General features: G+C 41.2%; 2 protein-coding genes across 2 annotated transcripts in view; both read right to left on the reverse strand.

Annotated features, from left to right (window-relative positions):
- kif17 (kinesin family member 17) overlaps nt 1–18,077 on the reverse strand; it is a 32,905-nt gene extending 14,828 nt beyond the window's left edge. Inside the window, 14 exon segments of the mRNA XM_032549782.1 lie at nt 11,528–11,648; nt 11,735–11,796; nt 11,913–12,171; nt 12,388–12,616; nt 13,187–13,302; nt 13,438–13,535; nt 13,659–13,824; nt 13,924–14,003; nt 14,616–15,050; nt 15,265–15,454; nt 16,442–16,543; nt 16,735–16,881; nt 17,021–17,119; nt 17,121–18,077. Coding sequence (XP_032405673.1) covers nt 11,528–11,648; nt 11,735–11,796; nt 11,913–12,171; nt 12,388–12,616; nt 13,187–13,302; nt 13,438–13,535; nt 13,659–13,824; nt 13,924–14,003; nt 14,616–15,050; nt 15,265–15,454; nt 16,442–16,543; nt 16,735–16,881; nt 17,021–17,119; nt 17,121–17,252 — 2,236 coding nt within the window. The 5' untranslated portion in view covers nt 17,253–18,077.
- A 319-nt stretch (nt 18,078–18,396) lies between these two features.
- sh2d5 (SH2 domain containing 5) lies at nt 18,397–25,529 on the reverse strand. Its single transcript, XM_032549781.1, is given in 11 exon segments — nt 18,397–19,328; nt 20,462–20,621; nt 20,708–20,813; nt 21,119–21,215; nt 21,217–21,303; nt 21,586–21,786; nt 24,038–24,184; nt 24,390–24,464; nt 24,535–24,615; nt 24,689–24,745; nt 25,129–25,529. Coding segments are annotated over 10 exon segments (1,197 nt in total). The 5' UTR covers nt 24,740–24,745; nt 25,129–25,529; the 3' UTR covers nt 18,397–19,136.
- Nucleotides 25,530–25,734: the final 205 nt, after the last annotated feature.

Raw genomic sequence — 25,734 nt, forward strand, 5'->3', positions numbered from 1 at the left:
TCCTGTTGGCGGGTCAATAAGGATCCATCCTAGTGAGTTTGGAGCAGCTCACCCCGAAACTGTGGAATTCAGAGCCAAACGAAATTTGACGGCGTTCGCAACGCCGCCACGCCCACCTGCTTCATCGCAGCCGGTCGGGGTTGGAATCCACAACACACCAACATGTCTTCTGTCTCTGGACACAGTTTCATGTTGATTAGGTCAAAGGGCTAAGATAGCGACCGTTCACAGTAAAACATGACACTTCCTGTTCTCAGGGGGCGTGGCCTACGTAAAAAAATAATTTCACCACAGGGTATTTTAGGACACCTATTGACGATCAATCCCAGAAAGTTTGGTCCCTCTATGTGTTTTTGTATAGGAAATATAAGAGTTTCGTGTTTCATGGCGAGTAGGTGAACTTTGACCCCTGGTAACCCCCCTTCAGCAAGCTCATACAGTCACCAATTTGATAACTTTAAATCAGACATGCCTTATGATCAGACTGACCAAGTTTGAAGCCGATCAATCGAAATCCCTAGGAGGAGTTCGATCAAATGCAAAGGCTGTAAACGTCAAACTCGAGGTCCAAAATGGACCTTCAATACAAAATGGCCGACTTCCTGTTGGGTTTAGAGCATGGCTCCAAGAGACTTTTTTGTACGTCCTGACAAGATACACATGTGTACCAAGTTTCGTAATTCTAGGATAAAGCATGGCATGGGGCTGTTCATTTAAAATACTCTAGGGGTCGCTATAGAGAAATTAGGCCACGCCCACCAAATTTTGTTATGAATTCCTGTCGGTGGGTGGATAAGGATCCATCCTAGTGAGTTAGGAGGAGCTGGGCCCGAAATTGTGGAATTCAGAGCCAAACGAAATTCGACGGCGTTCGCAACGCCGCCACGCCCACCTGCTTCATCGCAGCCGGTCGGGGTTGGATTACTCAACACACCAACATGTCTTCTGTCTCTGGACACAGTTTCATGTTGATTAGGTCAAAGGGTTAAGATAGCGACCGTTCACAGTAAAACATGACACTTCCTGTTCTCAGGGGGCGTGGCCTACTTAAAAAAATAATTTCACCACAGGGTATTTTAGGACACCCGATGACAATCAATCAATGAAAGTTTGGTCCCTCTCTGTGTTTTTGTATAGGAAATATAAGAGTTTCGTGTTTCATGGCGAGTAGGTGAACTTTGACCCCTGCTAACCCCCCTTCAACATGCTCCAAAACTCACCAATTTGATAACTTTAAATCAGACATGCCTTATGATCAGACTGACCGACTTTGAAGCCGATCAATCAAAATCCCTAGGAGGAGTTCGATCAAATACGAAGGCTGTAAACGTGAAAATCGAGGTAAAAAATGGACTTTCAATACAAAATGGCCGACTTCCTGTGATAGTTGGCTTATAACATTAAATGTAAGTTCTGAGTCTTTTGGTGAGCTCTACAAGTGTACCAAATTTCATGTCTCTACGATGAAGTACGTTCATACCATTGTGTCAACAGAAAATTGCTAGTTGCCGCCGTTGAGCAATTTTTTTTGCGATTTTTGTGACAACCTTAAAATTCAAAATTTTGAATTTTTCTAGTCGCGACCGCCAAGTTTGGTGAGTTTTTGAATATGATAAAGCCCCCAAAAAGGCGCCTCTTTAGGGGGGCAGAAAAATAAGAATAATAATTAAAGCTGCAAGCAGCCTCGGGCGGCCCTCGCAGCAAGCGCCGCTCCGGCCTATTGGCCACCGCGGGGGTTCCGGCCACCGCAGAAGCTCTCGCGCGTTTTCCAGAGCCGCAGCCCGCTCCCCACCGCGGTAGCTCCGCCGCAGTTTCCAGCACCGCCGCACGCCAGCCGCCGCAGAAGCTGTCGCGCGTTTTCCCCGCCCGTCCACCGGGCGACACGCGTGAATGCGTTCGGCGGCGCTGCCCGACGACTGTCGAAAAATCTGGCGCAGATCGGTCGATGCGTCGAGGAGATACAACCCATGTATTAACTTAGGGGGCGCAGTGGAGCCAAATTACATTTCAAACCCGTTGGGCTCTTTAGAGGTGAACAAAGGTCATACATATCCAGTTTGGCGCCAATCGGATGATCCATGCCTGAATAAGAGCCAAACGTATGCATATGGCGAGGGACTGATATTCGCCATTTGGCCACGGCCACACGGTTCAGCCAGCAGCGAGCATTGACAGAGTTTATCATCCGAATCATCTTGATTAGGTCAAGAGAGCCATAAACAGAGCTTTCTAAGTAAAAAAACGGTACTTCCTGTTCTGAGGGGGCGGGGCTTAGATGACGTCATAATATGATGACATAGGGTCGTCAAGGATCCCACCAGGGTCACTCGTGCAAAGTTTGGTGCAGAAGCTATCGACCGTTCACAGTAAAATACAAGACTTCCTGTTGTCAGAGGGCGTGGCCTACGTGATGTCATCATTTGACCATTGGATATTATTCTACACCCGAGGATGATCAATAACTCAAACTTTGGTGTCTCTGTCAGTTTTTGTGTTAGAATTACAAATTATTTAATTTTTTCCTCTATAATTCAACATTGAACTGTCATTCCGTAGGGCAATGCTGCCCTCTGGTGTCGAATTACTGAAATTACTGAAATAGTTTCATTATTTCAGTAATTCGACACCAGAGGGCAGCATTGCCCTACACATGACAAAGCCCTTTGTATTACACAGTCGATCACAGGGGAACTTTGAGCCTTGCTAACCCCCCTTCAACATGCTCCAAAACTCACCAATTTGATAACTTTAAATCAGACATGCCTTATGATCAGACTGACCAAGTTTGAAGTCGATCAATCGAAATCCCTAGGAGGAGTTTGATCAAATACGAAGGCTGTAAACGTCAAAATCGAGGTCAAATGAACTTCAATCTAAAATGGCCGACTTCCTGTTGGGTTTAGAGCATGGCTCCAAGAGACTTTTTTGTACGACCTGACAAGATACACATGTGTACCAAGTTTCGTAATTCTAAGCTAAAGCATGGCTTGGGGCTGATTTTTTGAAATATTCTAGGGGGCGATATAGAGAAATTAGGCCACGCCCACCAAATTTTGTTATGAATTCCTGTTGGCGGGTCAATAAGGATCCATCCTAGTGAGTTTGGAGCAGCTCACCCCGAAACTGTGGAATTCAGAGCCAAACGAAATTTGACGGCGTTCGCAACGCCGCCACGCCCACCTGCTTCATCGCAGCCGGTCGGGGTTGGAATCCACAACACACCAACATGTCTTCTGTCTCTGGACACAGTTTCATGTTGATTAGGTCAAAGGGCTAAGATAGCGACCGTTCACAGTAAAACATGACACTTCCTGTTCTCAGGGGGCGTGGCCTACGTAAAAAAATAATTTCACCACAGGGTATTTTAGGACACCCGATGACGATCAATCCCAGAAAGTTTGGTCCCTCTATGTGTTTTTGTATAGGAAATATAAGAGTTTCGTGTTTCATGGCGAGTAGGTGAACTTTGACCCCTGGTAACCCCCCTTCAGCAAGCTCATACAGTCACCAATTTGATAACTTTAAATCAGACATGCCTTATGATCAGACTGACCGAGTTTGAAGCCGATCAATCGAAATCCCTAGGAGGAGTTCGATCAAATGCAAAGGCTGTAAACGTCAAACTCGAGGTCCAAAATGGACCTTCAATACAAAATGGCCGACTTCCTGTTGGGTTTCGACCATGGCTCTAATAGACTTTTTTGTACATCCTGACAAGATACACATATGTACCAAGTTTCGTAATTCTAGGATAAAGCATGGCCTGGGGCTGTTCATTTAAAATACTCTAGGGGTCGCTATAGAGAAATTAGGCCACGCCCACCAAATTTTGTTATGAATTCCTGTCGGTGGGTGGATAAGGATCCATCCTAGTGAGTTTGGAGCAGCTGGGCCCGAAATTGTGGAATTCAGAGCCAAACGAAATTCGACGGCGTTCGCAACGCCGCCACGCCCACCTGCTTCATCGCAGCCGGTCGGGGTTGGAATACTCAACACACCAACATGTCTTCTGTCTCTGGACACAGTTTCATGTTGATTAGGTCAAAGGGCTAAGATAGCGACCGTTCACAGTAAAACATGACACTTCCTGTTCTCAGGGGGCGTGGCCTACTTAAAAAAATAATTTCACCACAGGGTATTTTAGGACACCCGATAACGATCAATCAATGAAAGTTTGGTCCCTCTCTGTGTTTTTGTATAGGAAATATAAGAGTTTCGTGTTTCATGGCGAGTAGGTGAACTTTGACCCCTGCTAACCCCCCTTCAACATGCTCCAAAACTCACCAATTTGATAACTTTAAATCAGACATGCCTTATGATCAGACTGACCAAGTTTGAAGCGGATCAATCAAAATCCCTAGGAGGAGTTCGATCAAATACGAAGGCTGTAAACGTCAAAATCGAGGAAAAAAATGGACTTTCAATAAAAAATGGCCGACTTCCTGTGATAGTTGGCTTATAACATTAAATGTAAGTTCTGAGTCTTTTTGTGAGCTCTACAAGTGTACCAAATTTCATGTCTGTACGATGAAGTACGTTCATACCATTGTGTCAACAGAAAATTGCTAGTTGCCGCCGTTGAGCAATTTTTTTTGCGATTTTTGCGAAAACCTTAAAATTCAAAATTTTTAATTTTTCTAGTTGCGACCGCCAAGTTTGGTGAGTTTTTGAATATGATAAAGCCCCCAAAAAGGCTCCTCTTTGGGGGGGCAGAATAATAATAATAATAATTAAAGCTGCAAGCAGCCTCGGGCGGCCCTCGCAGCAAGCGCCGCTCCGGCCTATTGGCCACCGCGGGGGTTCCGGCCACCGCAGAAGCTCTCGCTCGGTTTCCAGAGCCGCAGCCCGCTCCCCACCGCGGAAGCTCCGCCGCAGTTTCCAGCACCGCCGCCCGCCAGCCGCCGCAGAAGCTGTCGCGCGTTTTCCCCGCCCGTCCACCGGGCGATACGCGTGAATGCGTTCGGCGGCGCTGCCCGACGACTGTCGAAAAATCTGGCGCAGATCGGTCGATGCGTCGAGGAGATACAACCCATGTATTAACTTAGGGGGCGCAGTGGAGCCAAATTACATTTCAAACCCGTCGGGCTCTTTAGAGGTGAACAAAGGTCATACATATCCAGTTTGGCGCCAATCGGATGATCCATGCCTGAATAAGAGCCAAACGTATGCATATGGCGAGGGACTGATATTCGCCATTTGGCCACGCCCACACGGTTCAGCCAGCAGCGAGCATTGACAGAGTTTATCATCCGAATCATCTTGATTAGGTCAAGAGAGCCATAAACGGAGCTTTCCAAGGAAAAAAACGGCACTTCCTGTTCTGAGGGGGCGGGGCTTAGATGACGTCATAATATGATGACATAGGGTCGTCAAAGATCCCACCAGGGTCACTCGTGCAAAGTTTGGTGCAGAAGCTATCGACCGTTCACAGTAAAATACAAGACTTCCTGTTGTCAGAGGGCGTGGCCTACTTGATGTCATCATTTGACCATTGGATATTATTCTACACCCGAGGATGATCAATAACTCAAACTTTGGTGTCTCTGTCAGTTTTTGTGTTAGAATTACAAATTATTTAATTTTTTCCTCTATAATTCAACATTGAACTGTCATTCCGTAGGGCAACGCTGCCCTCTGGTGTCGAATTACTGAAATTACTGAAATAGTTTCATTATTTCAGTAATTCGACACCAGAGGGCAGCATTGCCCTACACATGACAAAGCCCTTTGTATTACACAGTCGATCACAGGGGAAGTTTGAGCCTTGCTAACCCCCGTTCAACATGCTCCAAAACTCACCAATTTCATAACTTTAAATCAAACATGTCTTATGATCAGACTGACCGAGTTTGAAGCCGATCAATCGAAATCCCTAGGAGGAGTTCGATCAAATACGAAGGCTGTAAAAGTCAAAATCGAGGTCAAATGAAATTCAATCTAAAATGGCCGACTTCCTGTTGGGTTTAGAGCATGGCTCTAAGAGACTTTTTTGTACGTCCCGACAAGATACACATGTGTACCAAGTTTCGTAATTCTAAGCTAAAGCATGGCTTGGGGCTGATTTTTTGAAATATTCTAGGGGGCGATATAGAGAAATTAGGCCACGCCCACCAAATTTTGTTATGAATTCCTGTTGGCGGGTCAATAAGGATCCATCCTAGTGAGTTTGGAGCAGCTCACCCCGAAACTGTGGAATTCAGAGCCAAACGAAATTTGACGGCGTTCGCAACGCCGCCACGCCCACCTGCTTCATCGCAGCCGGTCGGGGTTGGAATCCACAACACACCAACATGTCTTCTGTCTCTGGACACAGTTTCATGTTGATTAGGTCAAAGGGCTAAGATAGCGACCGTTCACAGTAAAACATGACACTTCCTGTTCTCAGGGGGCGTGGCCTACGTAAAAAAATAATTTCACCACAGGGTATTTTAGGACACCCGATGACGATCAATCCCAGAAAGTTTGGTCCCTCTATGTGTTTTTGTATAGGAAATATAAGAGTTTCGTGTTTCATGGCGAGTAGGTGAACTTTGACCCCTGGTAACCCCCCTTCAGCAAGCTCATACAGTCACCAATTTGATAACTTTAAATCAGACATGCCTTATGATCAGACTGACCAAGTTTGAAGCCGATCAATCGAAATCCCTAGGAGGAGTTCGATCAAATGCAAAGGCTGTAAACGTCAAACTCGAGGTCCAAAATGGACCTTCAATACAAAATGGCCGACTTCCTGTTGGGTTTAGAGCATGGCTCCAAGAGACTTTTTTGTACGTCCTGACAAGATACACATGTGTACCAAGTTTCGTAATTCTAGGATAAAGCATGGCATGGGGCTGTTCATTTAAAATACTCTAGGGGTCGCTATAGAGAAATTAGGCCACGCCCACCAAATTTTGTTATGAATTCCTGTCGGTGGGTGGATAAGGATCCATCCTAGTGAGTTAGGAGGAGCTGGGCCCGAAATTGTGGAATTCAGAGCCAAACGAAATTCGACGGCGTTCGCAACGCCGCCACGCCCACCTGCTTCATCGCAGCCGGTCGGGGTTGGATTACTCAACACACCAACATGTCTTCTGTCTCTGGACACAGTTTCATGTTGATTAGGTCAAAGGGCTAAGATAGCGACCGTTCACAGTAAAACATGACACTTCCTGTTCTCAGGGGGCGTGGCCTACTTAAAAAAATAATTTCACCACAGGGTATTTTAGGACACCCGATGACAATCAATCAATGAAAGTTTGGTCCCTCTCTGTGTTTTGTATAGGAAATATAAGAGTTTCGTGTTTCATGGCGAGTAGGTGAACTTTGACCCCTGCTAACCCCCCTTCAACATGCTCCAAAACTCACCAATTTGATAACTTTAAATCAGACATGCCTTATGATCAGACTGACCGACTTTGAAGCCGATCAATCAAAATCCCTAGGAGGAGTTCGATCAAATACGAAGGCTGTAAACGTGAAAATCGAGGTAAAAAATGGACTTTCAATACAAAATGGCCGACTTCCTGTGATAGTTGGCTTATAACATTAAATGTAAGTTCTGAGTCTTTTGGTGAGCTCTACAAGTGTACCAAATTTCATGTCTCTACGATGAAGTACGTTCATACCATTGTGTCAACAGAAAATTGCTAGTTGCCGCCGTTGAGCAATTTTTTTTGCGATTTTTGTGACAACCTTAAAATTCAAAATTTTGAATTTTTCTAGTCGCGACCGCCAAGTTTGGTGAGTTTTTGAATATGATAAAGCCCCCAAAAAGGCGCCTCTTTAGGGGGGCAGAAAAATAAGAATAATTAAAGCTGCAAGCAGCCTCGGGCGGCCCTCGCAGCAAGCGCCGCTCCGGCCTATTGGCCACCGCGGGGGTTCCGGCCACCGCAGAAGCTCTCGCGCGTTTTCCAGAGCCGCAGCCCGCTCCCCACCGCGGAAGCTCTGCCGCAGTTTCCAGCATCGCCGCCCGCTAGCCGCCGCAGAAGCTGTCGCGCGTTTTCCCCGCCTGTCCACCGGGCGACAGGCGTGAATGCGTTCGGCGGCGCTCCCCGACGACTGTCGAAAAATCTGGTGCAGATCGGTCGATGCGTCGAGAAGATACGGCCGATGAATTAACTTAGGGGGCGCAGTGGAGTCAAATTACATCTCAAACCCGTTGGGCTCTTTAGAGGTGAACAAAGGTCATACATATCCATTTTGGCGCCAATCGGATGATCCATGTGTGAATTAGAGCCAAACGTATGTATATGGCGAGGGACTGATATTCGCCGTTTGGCCACGCCCACACGGTTCAGCCAGCAGCGAGCATTGACAGAGTTTATCATCCGAATCATCGTGATTAGGTCAAGAGAGCCATAAACGGAGCTTTCCAAGGAAAAAAAAGGCACTTCCTGTTCTGAGGGGGCGGAGCTTAGATTACGTCATAATATGATGACATAGGGTCGTCAAGGATCCCACCAGGGTCACTCGTGCAAAGTTTGGTGCAGAAGCTATCGACCGTTCACAGTAAAATACAAGACTTCCTGTTGTCAGAGGGCGTGGCCTACGTGATGTCATCATTTGACCATTGGATATTATTCTACACCCGAGGATGATCAATAACTCAAACTTTGGTGTCTCTGTCAGTTTTTGTGTTAGAATTACAAATTATTTAATTTTTTCCTCCATTACAACATTGAACTTTCATTCCGTAGGGCAATGCTGCCCTCTGGTGTCGAATTACTGAAATAATGAAACTATTTCAGTGGGCAGCAGAGGGCAGCATTGCCCTACAAACAACGAACATGGACTGTTTATTATGTAATTACACAGAAGATCTCTCTAATTCATTCTGAGGGGGCGGGGCTTAGATGACGTCATAATATGATGACATAGCATTGTCAGGTATCACACCAGGATGAGTCAGGCCAAGTTTGGTGCAGCTCGGTCGAAACATGTGGAATCTAGATGCAAACGTATGGCATCGGCGTTACAGTTCACTTCGCCACGCCGCCACACCCAGCTGCTTCATCGCAGCCGGTCAGGGCTTGGATCCACAACACACCAACATGTCTTCTGTCTCTGGACACAGTTTCATGTTGATTAGGTCAAAGGGCTAAGATAGCGACCGTTCACAGTAAAACATGACACTTCCTGTTCTCAGGGGGCGTGGCCTAAGCGATGTCATAATTTCACCACAGGGTATTTTAGGACACCTATTGTTGATCAATAACTGAAAATTTGGTGTCTCTGTGAGTTTCTGTGCAGGATATATAAGAGTTTCGTGTTTCATGGCGAGTAGGTGAACTTTGACCCCTGGTAACCCCCCTTCAGCAAGCTCATACAGTCACCAATTTGATAACTTTAAATCAGACATGCCTTATGATCAGACTGACCGAGTTTGAAGCCGATCAATCGAAATCCCTAGGAGGAGTTCGATCAAATACGAATGCTGTAAACGTCAAAATCGAGGTCAAATGAAATTCAATCTAAAATGGCCGACTTCCTGTTGGGTTTCGACCATGGCTCTAAGAGACTTTTTTGTACGTCCCGACAAGATACACATGTGTACCAAGTTTCGTAATTCTAGGTTTAAGCATGGCTTGGGGCTGTTCATTTAAAATACTCTAGGGGTCGCTATAGAGAAATTAGGCCACGCCCACCAAATTTTGTTATGAATTCCTGTCGGTGGGTGGATAAGGATCCATCCTAGTGAGTTTGGAGCAGCTGGGCCCGAAATTGTGGAATTCAGAGCCAAACGTATGGCAACGGCGTTACAGGTCACTTCGCCACGCCGCCACGCCCACCTGCTATGTCAAAGCCGGTCAGGGTTGGAATCCTCAACACACCAACATGTCTTCTGTCTCTGGACACAGTTTCATGTTGATTAGGTCAAAGGGCTAAGATAGCGACCGTTCACAGTAAAACATGACACTTCCTGTTCTCAGGGGGCGTGGCCTAAGTGATGTCATCATTTGACCATAGGGTAGTGTAGGGCACCCGATGACGATCAATCACTGAAAGTTTGGTCCCTCTATGTGTTTTTGTATAGGAAATATAAGAGTTTCGTGTTTCATGGCGAGTAGGTGAACTTTGACCCCTGCTAACCCCCCTTCAACATGCTCCAAAACTCACCAATTTGATAACTTTAAATCAAACATGCCTTATGATCAGACTGACCGAGATTGAAGTCGATCAATCGAAATCCCTAGGAGGAGTTCGATCAAATACGAAGGCTGTAAACGTCAAAATCGAGGTAAAAAATGGACGTTCAATACAAAATGGCCGACTTTCTGTGATAGTTGGCTTATAACATTAAATGTAAGTTCTGAGTCTTTTGGTGAGCTCTACAGGTGTACCAAATTTCATGTCTCTACGATGAAGTACGTTCATACCATTGTGTCAACATAAAATTGCTAGTTGCCGCCGTTCAGCAATTTTTTTTGCGATTTTTGCGACAACCTTAAAATTCAAAATTTTTAAATTTTCTAGTTGCGACCGCCAAGTTTGGTGAGTTTTTGAATATGATAAAGCCCCCAAAAAGGCACACGAAGAGGGGGGCAGAATCGTAATAATAATAATAAGAAACAGTACAGATACAATAGGCCTTCGCAGCGCTTTGCTGCTCGGGCCTAATAATAAACAGTACAGATACAATAGGCCTTCGCAGCGCTTTGCTGCTCGGGCCTAATAAACAGTACAGATACAATAGGCCTTCGCAGCGCTTTGCTGCTCGGGCCTAATAAACAGTACAGATACAATAGGCCTTCGCAGCGCTTTGCTGCTCGGGCCTAATAAGAAACAGTACAGAAACAATAGGCCTTCGCAGCGCTTTGCTGCTCGGGCCTAATAATAATAAACAGCACAGATACAATAGGCCTTCGCAGCGCTTTGCTGCTCGGGCCTAATAAACAGTACAGATACAATAGGCCTTCGCAGCGCTTTGCTGCTCGGGCCTAATAAACAGTACAGATACAATAGGCCTTCGCAGCGCTTTGCTGCTCGGGCCTAATAATAAGAAACAGTACAGAAACAATAGGCCTTCGCAGCGCTTTGCTGCTCGGGCCTAATAAACAGTACAGATACAATAGGCCTTCGCAGCGCTTTGCTGCTCGGGCCTAATAATTACAAATGTTTATTCTATTTGATGTCTATTGTTCTTTCTATTGAAGTGGTTTTATTATTTTTTATTGTTGTATCTTTTATTTGAGTTTTGAGAAAGGCTCCTATGAATAAAATGTATTGTTATTATTAAGACCAGCTGACCAAAAATGCTGGTGCTCAGCTTGGGTTGCTAGATAACAGGGCTGAGATTGTCTGGGGTTGCTAGGTAACTGCACAATGTCCATGGAATGTGACTCAACAATCAGGAGCTTTTTTGATTTTCCAGATACCACAAAACATTAACTTGTAGCCAAAAAATGGCTGAGTAGATTTTTTAAGAATGTGGGCTGTTTTTGGTAGCAGTTGAGACCCAACTAGAAGTATAAAACCATGCTAAATATGAATTTAGCATAATCGGTTCCTTTTGCATTATTAATGTCTGCACTGATGATTGACTCACCATGTCCTTTAACAGCATCACCGCTCAGCAGCTGACTGGCTCTTTTTGACTTAAAGTAGTTGCTGGCAATATTCTCACTGTCTTTGCGATCCAGCAATTCCTTGTACCTGTCTTCTTCAACCTGTAAATATAAACATATGCTTGTGTTTTCAAAGTTTAATTAACAGTGTGTATTTGATGTCAAAGACAATCTATAAATTCACACACCATAAGTGACTCGGCATGATCAGAACCTGAATCTCTGCGGGATGAAGGATTTGGAGTCACTGCTACAAAAAGCAGAACAAGCAGAAAAAGAAATCTTCAAAAAATGATGGAGTTCACACTTGGATTTAGTTTAAAAGTGTTTAAAAGTTTCACCATGACACTGCATCATATTCCTTACCTGAAGGCAGAGTTGTTTTCTGCACCATCACATCTGGCAGCTTCCAGGTGGAACTGTCATCATCCCAAACAGCTTCTTTCCTCATGCGGTCCAGGTTGCTGTAGTTGCAGTCTCGGCGTACCAGTGGCACCATGCGCTCCAGCAGGCTGTTCAGCAGCTGGCCTTCCCTCTCAAGCCGGCGAATGTTTGCCAGATAATCGTTCCTCTCCAGTTCAAACTCCGCCTGGAGGTCACGGATCTCCAGTTTGGCTGCTTTCAACTGTTAGAACAAAATAATTTAATCTTGGCTTAGTCAAAAACAAACAAAAAGAAAAAAAGAATTTATCCAGTATAAATAACATGTAAACTGTGGTATGTACAATTTAATTTTGGACACAATAATAAAACATTAAAAGCTCAATCAGCTCCAGGCTTGATTCCTTTTAAATTTCACAGATGTTCTTCAAGTTCTGCCCCTGAAGCTACTGCCACCCACCTTACCCTGGACTCTGGACAGTATCTGGCTTTTGGCATGAACTTCTTCCTGGATTGAATTGTACACATTCAATAACACACTGTCACTCTCCTCACTGTCTTCTGACAGTGCGTTGATGAGCTGGGCCTTTCTCTGATCTGCGAACTTCTTCCTCTGCCGATGTCTCTGCTGTAACTCATTGTTCCTGGCCTGCTCCCCTCCTATTACTTCCTGTTCTAGTATCTGTAGTCTTGAGAGATAAAGGAAGAAATAAATCATCAGAACAACAGTATATTTAGTGCCTAGCAAAAGTATTAATACCCTTAACCCCATTATTAATATAAGAACCGCAACAATCAAAGTATTAATTTGGAATGCTATGTAATGAATCAACACATATTGCAATATTAGTGAAGTGAAAAAAGGATACGTGGTTTTAAAGATTTTTAGTTTTTCGAACACACACACACCTTTTTGAGTGTAGTTAAAGACTAAAGTGAGCATTCCCCCCACATATCTGCTCTGTCTTTTCGTGTTGCAAACTGCAAATGGGATGTCTTCTTGTTTCAAAAATTATCTTTTTCTTAACCTTCTTCAATAAAGCCCAGATTTTTCTATTGATGTTCTCTAACAAACTTCCAATACCTTCACACAACAGCTCTATTCATATTACACACAGCTGAAATTTGCAGCACTAATTTACATAGTAAGTGGAGGTCTCCTAAAGGCAAGTAGTTGAACCAGATTAATTATCAATATAGAACACACACAATTTTGTAAATAAAGTACACAATATAAAATTTGAGATAAGCACGCATACCTTTCCAGTACATGTTTCTGGTCCAGAGGCTCATTTGATTTGGTATCATCTGAGTACGTGAGCTCATTTCCATCTGGATCTTTCTGAGTGCTGACTGCAGCACAAGACGCATCAGGCTGCCTCAGCAACATGATGACACACAAAAAGAAACTGAATTTATTGTTATGTGGTGGTGGTGGGAGTGGGGGGTTCTTTATCCCTTTCGGAATTACATCTGGGCTTTTTATCATTCATAGTCACATTAAAATGACCATACCTTTCCCAGTGAAGTAGGTTGTAGAGAGACTGATTTGATCAGTGTTGGGTGTGCTCTCTTTCTCTTCATCTTGAGCTTTACAGCTGGAGCTCACTTATGTTGAAAAAGATTTAAATTTAAATGTAGCAGAGGCTTAGTAAGTAACAAAAGAGGAACATCATCATCCTCCTGTACAGATATATTGTAAAAGGAAAGTGTAAGAAATGTTCCCTTTACCTTTCATAGGGTCAGAGCTCCCCCTGCTGGCTTTGGCGTTCTCCAGATTAGACAGCTTTGATTCATATGAGCGCTGCAGAGCAATAATGTTTGCCTGCAGCTTTGCTTTGGACTCCTGCTCTGCATTGTACTCGGTCTGCAATTTTGCCAGCTTTTCTTCGTACTCCTGTGGAGACAGTAGAAGAAGAACCATCAATCAACTGGTTGTTGTGTAACGGTTGCTTCAATGTGCAATGATATATCTGTGTGGGAATCGTCTGTTTGCCTCTTTAATCTTTTCCTTTGTTTCATCAGCATTGGGTGGCAACCGTGAAAGAGCATCTGCAGGCTGACCAGACAGAAGAGCTGTAGAAAAATTTAAAGGAAAAAGGTAATTAAAAACAGACTTTCTCCTACAATTTTCCTTTGTATTACTTTTTATTATTATTAAATTTTAAAAACATGCATACAAAGTATTGAAAAACTGTATAACTTCTTACAGATATGTATATTTTTTTTGTTCTCTTTTACACGTAAACGTTTCAGGTCCTTAAACACATTTTGATAGCAAACAAGAATAAATAGTTTTTTTCTGTCACCGCATGGTGGTGGTAGTGTGATGTATGGAGTGGTATAGTCAAAGTCTGGATTAAATCCATTTAAGATGACTTTAAGCAAGACAATTATATTCAAAAACCCTTCTAGTGGGCTGAAATAAAACAATTTTGCAAGGAAGAGTGCGCCAAATTTCCCCCAAATTTTGTCCAGTTACAACAAATAATTGACAGCAGTGATTTGAAGTTGTCAACTGCTTTTTTCTGTAAGAGGTTAACTTGTCATTTATATATTTAGGTTAATTTTGCTTGGTATAAAAATGTAACGATCTGAAACATTTAATTGTAAAAAAAAAAAAAAAAAACTTTACAAGGCACAGCAGCTCTGTAATCAGGCTAGTTTTACATTAAAGGTCAGAGATACCTAGCTGGCCTGAGATGAGGGTCCGCAACTTCTTGATCTCCTCCTGATACTCTCGCAGCAGAGCATCCTTGGGGTCTTCGTTGATTCTAGGTCTGTTCTGGATGCTCTTGGCTCGGTTTGCATAGCGCAGAGTACTCAGACTCTCCTCATAGTTGTTATCAGCAGGTGAGAGGCAGGCGATCATCAATGTCCGTGTGTTTCCTCCCAGAGAGTCCTGCAGCAGTCTGGTCAGCTTGGAGTCCCGGTAGGGGATGTACTTGGAGCGGCCGACCACCAGGGCAGAGATGACATTGCCCAGAGCCGAGAGGGAGAGATTGATCTTTGTGGCCTCACGGAGTCGCTCTCCAGTGGCACCAGTTTTAGACTGACGCTCACTTCCTGCCAGGTCTACAAGGTTAAGTTTGCCTGCTCGTATATGATCTTGACCGGCTGGATCTGAATATTTGGTTGATAAAAAAAACAAAAAAAAATCCAGAAAAAGTTATCTGTCTTCAAACAATAAACCAAAATAATATCAACTAGTGAAGCAACTTTAAAATTATGCCACAGAATAGAAAAATAAATGTTTAAGAACAGCAAAGTAAGATCAAAATAACACAAATGAGGCAGGGCTTAGTCAAAGTCTTTGTATAAATGACTGCATATTTACCAGTGTTACAGATCTCCAAACGGATGGTGAAGATAGAGTGGGAGCGGGAGGAGTCTTTATTCATCAGCGTGCAAGCCACTGCCCGGTTCTTCCAGCCTTGCTCCATGATTCTTTCACATTCCCCTACGCTGTGCACCGTGAGCATGGTGAGGTCCGGCACATACACCCCACGCTCCGGGTGCTCTTTCAGCTAGCCATTCAAACGGCGTAATAAAAACACACACTTAATACAACTCCATTGTCCTCTTAAAACACCTTGACCTCTCCAAAATACTTCAGTTCATGTTACTATGGCAACATGAGCAGTAAGTGTTGTGCATAGATATCAAGACACAAATAAGCAAATTGGTTATAATTATAAGTACATATAAGTGAATTACAACATCACCAGAATTTTATTTCAGGGATTGTTTTAAAAATTAGATGATTTGATGATTATGGCTTAATAATGTGTCAGATTATGGCTTACAAATCCAGTAAAAAATAAAAATATATTTTAATAAAGAAATTTGGGCCTACTGAAAAGTATCCTTATATATTTGGTCCAGGGGATTTTTTAATGAATTATTATGTAGGTGTTTTCATAGCATGGCGGTCATCAACAAATGAAATGGAATGAGAAATAAATCTAATTTTAAAAAATACTAAATTGACTTTACTTTATAAAGAGCACTTTGCACCACTACACAACAGTTCAATCCTTAGTTAGCTGCACGTAAGATGTTTTTAATATTGCAATTGGTTCAGGAAATGCTAATATGAGGAACAGATGATGTGTGTAAGATTTAACTTTAACTAGCTTTGCTTCACAATCACAATGTGGATATTTCAGATCCACAATGTGGAAATATCCTTCCACTCAACTTTCCAATAACATATGTGAATATCGATCTTTTAAAACAACCAGCTTCTACAGCAATGGCATTTTTACCCTGATGTAATTGACTGTCTGCTGGACAATGTCAAGTCAGCAATCTTCCCCATGACAGCATAGCCATAATAACATGATCACAATTTAGATCACACTTTATTTGTAGAAATGTCTCTTTTCTTCTTATTGATCTGATACAATATTTTTTGAGAAACTCAATTTTTATTGTGTGTAAACAATAACCATCACAACAGGAATAAATGTTTGAAATATATGCACAAATTTGTTATAACAACAAAGACTAACCTCATGTTTCTGTTTGGTGTTACTTCCCAAAAGGTCTCTTACTTCCTCATTGTAAATCTCCAGGTATGAGGCCCTCACAAGGAATTTTGTGTTTTCAGCACACTGTCTTGCACACAAATAGTAAGCACAGTTACTCTTCCTAAGCAAACACAGCTTAGGCAAGTCTGGACAATAACTATAACTAAGTGTGCTCGATACATGCCCAATGCCCCTGTTTGTTGTTTTAGGAAAGACTAAAACAACAAACTAAATCTGAGACATAGCTACAAAAAAAAAAGAGTTCTCAGCCATACCTGAATGCTCTCAAAAATGTGCTCAAAAGCTCGTGGTATTACACCTTTCTGAGTTGCAGGTTCAGACACCCCCTGCATGGTGAAAGATTTTCCACTTCCAGTTTGCCCGTAGGCAAAAATTGTGCCATTGTATCCCTCAGTAACACCCTGCATACATACATCTGTGTTAAAGGATCGCACCACAGTTGCGACTTTGATGCAATCATGAGGTAAGGTGACTGAGAGTATCAAGTAACAAGCATGTGACCTACTGTTATTCATTATTCATTTATTTATAGCTGCTTACCTCAATCAAAGGATAGGCAATCTCGTTGTACAGCTGCTCAGTAGTTTGATTAATGTAGTAGGTCCCATCAAAAGTGAACTGTTTGGGTGGCTCATCCATGTGCCCCTGGCTTTTCAATGAAGCACTGGCACCGGTGGACATCCATGGACAGAACCATCTTACAGCAGAGAGTCTTCTCCCTGTCATCCAGCGGCCTGCACCTCGCCACCACCTTAACTGACTCTGAACCCATAGCTTAACATCCACCTCACAGCAGGGGACAATGGGGTTAGAAACGGTTATTGCTAACCGAAGAGAGGAAAAGCTTAGGTCTTATGAAAACCTAGATACTTAATAAAAGTCAGAAGCAACAAGACTCAACGACTAACTGCTAGAAGAATTATATTAACAATTTTCTTCCCGACAGTAGAGGTTAGCAAATACAGAAGAGAGAAATATTTATGCACCTGCTGACCTCGTCAGAAACAGCGTTGGATCCCCTGCTTCTACGTCTCGGGTCTTCCTCTCTTGGTAGCGTTCTAACGTTACCTAGCAACCTTAAAGGCCCAATCCGAGTCAAAGCGGCCGAAACGGGCGGCCATCTTGGGAAGGAAGAAAAAGATAGGATACTGTTGCATCCTAAAAGTATTTTATTTAAATTATTACTATTTTTTTAAATTTATGAATAAAACACTCTATTCATTTATTTAATATATTTTATTTGCCCAGTTGTTTTTGTTCAGCCGCAGAAGCATTACAGAATCTGCGCTGTGTGCTACGTCACTGATTGGTTGGGTAGCGGAAGTACTGTCAGTTGGTCAGTTGTAACGTTGTAGCTCTGAAAAAGAAGAAGCTTTGTAACGGTTTTCTGTCAGTCTGTGCCCGGCTGCTTCTGAGGAGAACAATTCCAAAAGAAAATACACACAGCGTGGGGCAAATAAAGTTGCCGAAACTGAAGAAGGACTCCTGTCTGTTTCGTGAGTGCAACAATACAAACTTGTAAGTTCCGAGTATTTTTTTTTAACTTCAATAAGCGTAACAATACTTTAAAATTCATATTATAACTTATATATATATATATATATATATATATATATATATATATATATATATATATATATATATATATATATATAAGAAATCTTAGACTTTAAATCTTAGCTCACAAATGAGCATTAGTGAAAAACTCTTTGATCTTTTGAAACTAGCTTAATCTGAAGTATTTATACACACTGAAACAAGAAATCAAAATGACTATTCTTTTATAATTTGCTTCTCTGAGAAAAAAAAACTTCTTTATGGCATCAAAAAATTAAGCTGTCTTGTGTTACTGTTGTAAATGTAACCTGGTGCTTTTTTGTCAAACATTAAAAAAGAAAATGCAAGGTTGAATTATATTCCAATGTTGAGTGAAATGTTGCATTTAATTCAAGGCATAAATGATAGGACACATATTTTACTGAGATGTGGACTAAAACAAGAGTCCATTATTTATTGTAAAATGGAGATAAAAAAAATTATGCTGATTGGTCATAGAAATAACTAATCAGAAATTATGGACTAGAAATCTTCCACCACCACAGACAATCTTGATGTGCTCTAAACTTTGTTACATTAAACTGCACATAATATGATGGACTGAAAATAAAGTGCAACATCATATACAATCTCTTAAACACAGAGTAATATGTAGACAAGATAAGGACAATCGGAGTAAAACATGGTTATTTACTTAGGTAACATCTTTAGAAGATTTTAGGGGGGGGGGTTAAGGAAAAAGTAAGACCCAGCAATAAAATCCACACTTAAAGGGGGTATATTTAAAAACATTTAAACGTCAAAAGCCTTACAGGCTTGTAAAAATACTTTAAACTTTTACTTTACATAAAAGCTGCAAGCACTCAACATTATCTCTGACAAATAAGCTGCCCTGATGGAATCTGGCGCATACAAAAGCATAGACATGTGCCAACACTGATAATAGGAGCACTGTGTTTTAGAGAGTGAAACATACCCAATATACCATGTGAAAATGCTAAAAATAAATAAATAAAAAATGTGCAAAAGAAAGAGATTCTCATATTTTGACTCATTTCATCTTGGCAGCTAATTCCTCAGGGTTTATTGCCTTTCACTTTTAGTGTGAACTTTTAACTCTGGCTTTGGTTGAGTTTTTGTATGGTTTTGCAGCTTGTTGTGTGTTGGTATTTTCTTCCCACTCATAACAGTGGTTCACACGTGCACAGCATAGTTGGCAAGGCAGCTCATCCGGGGTCACCGAGTAGTATTCAATGAGTTCACCAAGGGAATGAAATTCTCTCCTGCATTTCTGCCACAAAAAAAATCACACTTAAAATTAGACAGTATAGTTTTTAATATTTATTTTAAACATTTGACGACTTTTTGCATGAAAAGGGAAATTCTTATTTTCCTTTTTATGCTAAAAGCTTGCAACATTGCACACAGGGAACCAAAATTCTAGTGTGTGTGTGTGTGAATATATATATATATATACACAGTATATATATTGTATATATATAAATTGCAGTTCTCAGATGAAGAACTACACATTAAATTTTAGAGGTTATTCTTTTAAAAGTTGAGGCCTACATATAGCAAACAAACTTTAAGACTTCTGGATTTTTAAAACTGAAATATTTGGGAAATAATGGATGGCATCGTGGTTAATTAACACTAAACAGCATTACAACATAAACTTTTAAGCACAGTGGGTGGGTCATGGGGTTGGTGGTTTTTTTTGCTAACATTACTGGGTGCCTTGTAGTGATTTATTGTCTCCTCTGTATCCTAGAGTAATCTAAAGTCAAATTTGTGGCCAGCTGTTTGGCAGCTAAAACTGGGTCATGCAACAAGACAGTGATATGAAGCACAGTCGCAACAAATGTACAACTAAAGTTTTTTAAAAAGGAACGAAATCAAGAAGTTGCTATGGGTTATTGTTGAGACTCGGCAGAACTGAAATCCTGTTCCAGAACTGTAAGGAAATTGTGCCAAAACATACCAGTAAAACCCCAATAACATTTAAAATTTAACTACAACAGAAAATTCAAAGGGATAAAGGGATAATGTCTTCTTCAAAGAGTTATTATAGGTGTGAGCAGGCAGGCAGGATCCTTTAGCAGTCTACAGAGCAGCAGATCTGAAGAAGCCTCTCAGCGTTGCTGAATTACAGTCTCCAAATACAAAGTTGCTCATACTTGTAGACTGTCTTCTTCATTTTATGAGCCATCTTTCAATGCTCCAGAGCAGTCCCATAACAGAACTACCCTTCTTTATCAGCTTGTGCAGCTTTTTTCCATCAATAGCAAAACTCTATAAGGCATAAAATCCTTTTTCATGGCACTGTACCTATTATGCAATTGTATAAATTTATCATTAGTTTAGCACTGCATAACTGTGTACTTTTTATTGGCAAACAAGTATAGTGACCATGATGATTACCTCCAACATGAACTTCCCTTTACGAGTGTTTTCTATAAGGTGGGTTTTCAGGCCGGAGGGGAAGTGAACGATAAGGGAACCACTTTTAGGTTTTTTGGGATGAGGGCACAGAAGGTATGATCCCATGACATCATCTGCCAGGAGGGAGTAGCTGCTGTCACTGCAGAGAAGAAAAAAACACTGATGAATTACCAACATAAAGGAATCTGGGAAAGCAAGATACTTAAAGTACTTTGATATACTTACTTTGCAAGACCAGCCCAACTCCACACAGCCTGAGCCAATGCTTCCTCTGTTTCGGCTAAACTTGGAGCCCGGGATCTCCTCACTGGCACATTGTCCTGACCCTTTTCTGTTTCAAATTTAAGAAAATGTGTAATCAATTTGAATTTTCCTTTTATCCCAAGGGAGGGAAAAGAAAGACACTCCATGGTAATTGTTAGTGTTGGAAGGCAGTCAGTGTGTGTCTATTCTTAACAGTAACATTTGTGAACGTAAACCAAACCGTGACAAACTCTGAAGAAATGTTTAACCATGTGTGAGCTCAGTCATCCACACCAAAACAGTGAGCAACAGCCCTGCACATAACACCAAACAGTCTGCTTTACCTAATAATTTCTTTGACTCTTGATAGCGCGCTGTGAACTCTTGGCCCACCTTGTGACACACTTAGTTGCTCGTGAACGCTGCGCTGTTTGAGTGGTGTGAAAGTGAAGGAGCGGTAAGCTCCAGAATGTAGTCCTTTGGCGCGGATGAACTTTCTTCCGCGTCAGTGAGGGAGAGGAAGAGGAAAAAACATCATCTTGGCTGTCAGGAAGGTCATTGGACGACTTCTTAGATTTCTAAATTAAAAACAAACAAAAAAAAAGTCATCTAGTGCATGTGGATAAAATTGGAGACACCTAAACCAGGATGTAATTTGTTGTTTTAACCTTGTGGGTTGTATATAACCAAGCTTTATTTAATTAAAAGTAAATAGAATTTCAAGCAAATTTAGATCTTTTTAAATAATGTGTCAAACTAATGCACAAATCTATCAAAAGATATCAAATTCTGAAACAATCGTTTCAGAATTTAATTAAATGTTTAGTAGATGGAAAGATGAAAGAGTTGAGGTTCCAAACCTTTGTGCTTAACCGCAGTCCTCGAAAAGGAGCTCTTCTAAAGGAAACTAGGGCACTGACGCTAAGAGGGAAGCCGTGGTTGAGCAGCGAGGGATTACGCTGCGGCAATGACCCACTGGAACTTTCTTGCGCCTCTTCTGGATGTTTCTCCAAATAAAACAATTGGAAACATCGGCAGAGCAGCAAATTCAAGAACTGAGCCTGTGAGAAATAAGGGAGAGAGAACATTTTAAAAAAATTGGTTCTCCAGCTCATAACTTGTAAATAGATTTCAACATTATTTTGCAGAATTTCTAAACTCCTGAAATTAACCTGGAGGGAGGATGGGGGAGAAAGTAGTTTTATGTAAAGCTATGAACAGGACTTTTGATGCATCTGAAGAAAGTGCAAGAAGCTAATTCTAGTTAGCAGACAGCGCATGAGTTTAATTTGCACTCCAATTTTGTTTCGTCAGCAATATCATTGAAGGCAATGATAAACTCATGAGTTAGTCTGATACAGTTTCAGGAGCCAAATGTAGCAATGTGATTTCATATAATGAAATGTGATTTCATATAATGCAGAAAGCAACTGCACAGCACAAAATTATATTAATCACCTGGTTCTTCGATAAATCACTTTATATTACCACAATAAAGCTATTAACATATCTTGATATACTGCCATGCTAATATCTAAACAATTTCTGATCATTTTGCCAAGAAGGTTAACAGGACACTTTCTTGGTGTTTTGATGCCAAACCGATCTTAAAAAGATATTTATTTTAGTCAAACCAATTTATGTACACATTTTTGCAAGAGGAGTGCACGATCTTTCATATAAACTGGAAGAAACTAACAGACTACAAAATAATACAGCAACTTTTTCCATATGCCCAGTGCTGCTGGTTGTTTTTTTTTGGCTTCAAACTGAAGCAAAGCTTCCAAAGACAGGCAGGAGTGGTCTTGGAACTTTATTTTTAAGATTCTTGTCTTAGTATGGTAGAAGATGATCGTTTTCACTCTGGAATAAAAGTACTGATTGTAATTCTAAAATATTGACTTTTCCATCCTTAAACCAATTTGTTACTAATATGGCAGAACATTCAGGGTCATTAACCATTTAGATGATGTCTTGAGATGTTATTTTTTTCATGATTTGATTCATTTTGTGAAGTGCACATGATGCCGACACTCAGGTGCATCACATTTGGCATGGTTCAACTCAGTCTTTCAAACTTCCCTCTTTTTCAAACACTTAAATTTTAGATTCATTATACCACAGGAAATGTCTCCAAATTTGTAAACTCTTACCTGGCTCTTTATACATTTGTTTTTATTACTGGCTTCTTCCTCTCGGAGTGATGTTTTAGTCAGTGTTGCTACCCAACTTATGTGACTGCGGCACTTTCACTAAAACGCAGACATCTCTATAATAGAGAACCCATCTCCTCCCTAAATGATATGATGGTTAGACATCATACCATTGGATAAAACCATTGTTTATACTTCGATAAAACTGAACGGATCAACGTCAATCATCTGGAATTTGCACAAAAGGATGAACCAGACTTTGTGGAGATCCACAGTTATCTTTCTGATATCTTGTCTAATTTCTCTATGATCTCACACCAGGACAAATTGTGTCTTAAAATACATCCAAAGGTGTTGCTCCAATTTGCTCAAAATGGAGCAAAGCTTCTGAATTCCAGAAGCTTACAAAGCCATAATTAAGCACAAGGCTTTCCCAGAATGTTTTGCAGCATAGTAAGCTAACTATATAAACTCTCAAATAGTTTTGGTAATTCTAGCTGACCTAAAATGGTATAATTAAGGCTAGTTATGTTAAAAAAGGAAGGAAAAAAGGCTGTGTATGTTTTCATACAGTGTGTATAAATATCTGGTTTCAACTGTATGTCCATTTTTTCTAAATGTCAAATTTTGCACGTTTTTTAAGATCCTTCTCATTTTGAAATAAAATCTTTTCTTTTCCTTTTTCATAAACTTCTTTCAGATGTAGCCTTTTTAGTTAAAATAACTCATCCTCAGATGTTTCGCCTTCAGGGTAACATAATGTTCTTTCCAAAATTACAGGTTATGCCTCTGCGTAATCATTCTCTATGTAAAAGAACATTATCATAGGTTATCATATGACATGCACATTGTTAGTCTACATGCTCCGTCTCATGTTAGTCACAGAACCTGATTTTTTTCCCCCCAAATTACTTGAGTGTCCTGTTGGGATCAAATACATTTGTTTGCGATTTCTAGTTTTCTTTGTTTGTTATTCAAAATGCTGGAAAGTGTATGCAGTAAAGTAGTTTAAATTTCTATATTATGTATAATGTTCTAGACAAATGGAAGTTTAAATGTGATCATTTCTGTTATAAAAGCACATTTAGCCTACACAGTTTTTCAGTCAGAAAATTAACAGAGCAACATTTTATTATCCCACTTTGAAGAGATTCCTTACCGCTCGGGCATGTCTTGCCTTAAAGACATGGCAGTAAAGTTGGCCGTAGGTGCTGCCTGGGTTATGGGAGACGAAGGCAAACTGGCCATCAATTGGGCGGGCGGTGGACAGAGAGACTCTTCGCAATGCATGAGCCATTAGGAGGGTCTTTGGACCAGGGAAGACATCAAAGAGTCAGACAAACAGAAACATAAATGCCATTTGTTTGAAATCACGTTTGAAACAATTGCAGGTTGTGATAGTTATGCAATAAAATCAAGTCAAGACTTATTTAAAAAATCAGATGTGATTGAAAGAAGTTGAAGCAGGTTGTTATACTGGATGTTTTTAACAACAAAAAAAATACACTTACCATTTCATCCTCATCATAGATTTTCACCCCTTTGAGTGAGAACTTCAAGGTGACCGGCCTGATTTTCTTGCAAGCCTGGTTGTCAACAAACTTTGCGTTAGATTTCTTTTTACAACTATGATTGAAATATCAGCAACTGACTCACCTTTAAGTACTTCAGCTGTGTGTGCAGCTGCTTTATTTGATCATCCAAGCAGCAGTCATCCACAAGAAAAGACCCAACATACTTTCCCAGAGAAAAGACAAGTTTAAGAAAACCTACAATTGTACTTCAATATACAGGTGATGAGTGTTCATACCTCTGCTGATCGTGTCACTGTGCCATCGTCTGTAGTTTGTGTCTCTCCCATGCTTGCCTGTTTTATCCAGCAACAAAAACCTCACATAGAAAAATAGTTCAAAAGGATGTTAAATGCTTATCACGTTACAATCCGGATTTTGTCCCGTTTGGAGGTTCGTTTGAATTAGGGCGAAGGATTACTGCGCTCACTCCGCTTTCTTTTGCACAATTTTAATCACTGCAGATTGGGTTTTTTTTTTCCTCTTTCATTTATGTTTTGTTTGTCATTACTGTACAAGTCCATCTCAAAATGTCCAGGAAAAACACAAGAATGCGGCGTGTAAGCTTGAGCAATTTCCGTTCAGTTTACTGAAAGGTCTCGACTTGAATTTCAGCCCGCTGGGTCTCAAAAAAAAAAAAGAAGAAGAAAAGAAACAACTTAAAATCACAGATACTTACGTTTCTGAGTCGGAACCTCAATGTCAATCTGCGTCTTCTATGTACCTGGTTGTGACAGCAGACACACCGAGGTCCGCTTCACCTTTACCTGCTGCTCGGCGGCTCAGGTGCGCAGTTAGTCCGAGGCGTGTCTGTGTGAAGAGAGGTGAAAATGAACCTTTTTTTCTCTCTCAAGATGTGGAAGACGGCGGAAGACGACAGCCTGAGTCAAACCCCCCGCCCTCCAGCTGTTTCTTCCCAGAAATTCTTTCCCAGGCAGCTCCTCACACATTCCTGCTTCTTGCTCAATACGAAACTCAGGAGTTCAATGAAAACATTCGAGCAAGTCCTCCTCAAAAGTTTTGCCCTGATGGGTTTTGGCTAAATTACCTAAAGCTCAAAACAAACCAAACACCGAAACTACCAGCAAGGCAAATGAACAATGAACAAAGATCTTCATGTTGTTGTAGTAATGAGACTTATATAGTTTTTTTTGGTTTGTTTTTTACGTTGACATTAGCCTAAATTCTAAAGAACAGGAGCGCACCCAAGTGGCAAAAGTCGCCTCTTAATAGAGTCATAATGTTCTGGCTTCTGTATATTTCAGGTGCATCTCTAAAAATTAAA

This window comes from Xiphophorus hellerii, chromosome 20 (genome assembly GCF_003331165.1).
Source record: "Xiphophorus hellerii strain 12219 chromosome 20, Xiphophorus_hellerii-4.1, whole genome shotgun sequence".
Lineage (NCBI taxonomy): Eukaryota > Metazoa > Chordata > Actinopteri > Cyprinodontiformes > Poeciliidae > Xiphophorus > Xiphophorus hellerii.